Below are 2,500 nucleotides of genomic sequence, written 5' to 3'. Positions count from 1 at the left end.
ATTGATGTGATTTTTACAATAAACAGCCTTCTGATTTTGTTACAACTTGAACAAGTACCTGTCCAAAACGTAGACCTAAGTGCTGCTGAATGAAGTTGCTTCATGTTCTAGGTTGCTTCTATTCGCCGAAACAATGTTCTTGCCACTTTGAATGAAAATCTCCTCAGCATATTTTTGTCGCCTGATTCCCCGGTTTCACCTCTGCTCTGTTTCTTCTTAAATGCCATCATGCTGTCCTATTTCCGCAGGCCGATTCCTCCGATGAGAGCTTCCTACTTCGTGCGGAGGATCTGGAAGCGCGGGTCGAGGCCCTGCATCAGGAGGGGCGTCGCGTGAGGGCCTTCATGCTGGTGCATCCCAACAACCCTCTCGGCGACGTGTACTCGCCCCAGCTCCTCTCCGACCTTATGGACGTCTGCGCAAGGTACACGATATGGATTTCCCGACTCCTTTGCTCCCTCACTCTCTCCGTGTTCCCTCTCAGCCACCTCGTCTTCTTCACAGACACGAGATCCACTTCATCAGCGACGAAATCTACGCCCTTTCCATTTTCACTGACGAAGACGAGCCGTCCTCTCGCCCGCCCTTCCGCAGTGTCCTCAGCCTTCCTCACCCGGATCCAGATCGCACTCACGTCTTGTGGGGACTGAGTAAGGTGGGTGTAACTTCGGTTGACTACTTACTGATAATGTACTCATGTATTCTGCTGGTTTGCTGGTGTCTGTTGTCGAAGCTGGCGTTTCCTAAAGCTTGTTGTTCAATCGTCGGGGAAAGCTGGGTTCCTTGTTCAGCGGATGAAGTGGATATTAATCTTTTTCTAAGGAATGGTTGCTCTTGAGGCTATTTAAAAAATACATATAAGGAAATCGAAAACAATACCAAAGACTTTAAATTAGCCCATGATAAACTAATAGGGCACTACCGAAAATGCTTTTAGAAATAAATCATACATTTTATGAGACAGAGGAATAGTCTTTCTGCAAATGTATACTTTTGCTCATTCATTCCATGGTAAAACACACACACAAACATGCACACACACACATATATTCCTGATATCGTTAGAGCTTACTGCATATATACTGTAATATACAACCAGTGGCAAATGCAAGATTCTAATTTCATTATGCAGAATAGTCAGCCGGCTCTCCCACTCACCATCAAACTATTTGTTTATATGAAGAAAGATGATTTCTTTATTTGATAGTTTGTCAAACATTGTACATATGTTAGTGTGTATAATTTCTGTACACACACACACACACACACACACATATATGTATATATATATATATATATATATATATATATATATATATATATATATATATGTGTGTGTGTGTGTGTGTGTGTGTGTGTGTGTGTGTGTGTGTGTGTGTACACACTTTTCTAAGCCGATAGAAAATTAGATATAAACGCTATTCCCTATTTCTTTGCTTTTTCTTCTTCCGGTGTCAGTCTTTTCTGTCATACTATTTCTTCTCTTATTCGTTCTTTTCCCTAAAGGATTTCGGGCTCGCTGGCCTCCGTGTGGGCGTGGTGGTCAGTCGCTGCGCCGAGCTCATGACCTGCCTGCGCGCCATCGCCATCTACAAGTGCACGCCCCAACTCGTGCACCATGCGGCGGCGGCGCTGCTCTCCGACACAGGTAGAGGGTTATATATATATATATATATATATATATATATATATATATATATATATATATATATATATATATATATATATATATAAGTAGATAGATATAGATAATTAGATATTGATACATCTATAGATAGATATGTACACACATGTTAATATCTATATATATGAATATTAACACACACATGCATGTATGTATCTATATATATATATATATATATATATATATATATATATATATATATATATACATACATACATATGAATATGAATACACACACACTCTCTCTCTCTCACACACACTGTAATATCCCTACAATAAACTGCAGGCTGTTTACTCTGAGTCTGCTTCTCCAAACGGCAGATCCTGCCTCACGCGAGACGGCACTCAGTCTGCATCACTCACGCATTCGGCCACGTCACACACACACACACACACACACACACACACACACACACACACACACACACACACACACACACACACACACACACACACACACACACACACACACACACACACACACAAACACACACACTGTGTAGAGTGCAGTGCATCGTATCAGAGCAGTACAGCCTTTATATGATCTTAAATGCGGCGAGGATTAGACCAGTTTCGTTAAGTATGTAAACTGTTAGAAAGGATAAATAGGAAACAATGAGTTGAAGTAAAAAAAAAAAAAAAAAAAAAAAAAAAAAATATGGAATGACATCGAATAAGCAATTTGGTGATAATGTGTCTCATAGAGGATTATCATAGAAAAAATGGACATCGTAATTAGAGGGAAGCACTCTACATGACGAGTTATCAGCGGAGTGCCCCAAGGATCAGTCTTGGCGCCGATTATGTCTACTATTT

At 40.6% G+C, this 2,500-nt stretch overlaps 1 protein-coding gene across 2 annotated transcripts in view; it reads left to right on the top strand.

The window, feature by feature from the left end:
• Window positions 1-2,500, top strand: part of LOC113814188 (1-aminocyclopropane-1-carboxylate synthase-like protein 1) — a 34,230-nt gene that overhangs the window by 4,441 nt on the left and 27,289 nt on the right. The window contains exons 3-5 of one of the 2 annotated variants that reach the window (XM_027366210.2): window positions 249-424; window positions 505-655; window positions 1,507-1,648. The exons of the other annotated variant lie outside the window; for it this stretch is intronic. Coding sequence (XP_027222011.2) covers window positions 249-424; window positions 505-655; window positions 1,507-1,648 — 469 coding nt within the window. The remainder of the gene's footprint in view (window positions 1-248; window positions 425-504; window positions 656-1,506; window positions 1,649-2,500) is intronic. 2 annotated transcript variants of the gene reach the window in all.

This window comes from Penaeus vannamei, chromosome 28 (assembly GCF_042767895.1).
Source record: "Penaeus vannamei isolate JL-2024 chromosome 28, ASM4276789v1, whole genome shotgun sequence".
NCBI lineage: Eukaryota > Metazoa > Arthropoda > Malacostraca > Decapoda > Penaeidae > Penaeus > Penaeus vannamei.
This window is presented reverse-complemented; position numbering and strand designations above follow the sequence as displayed.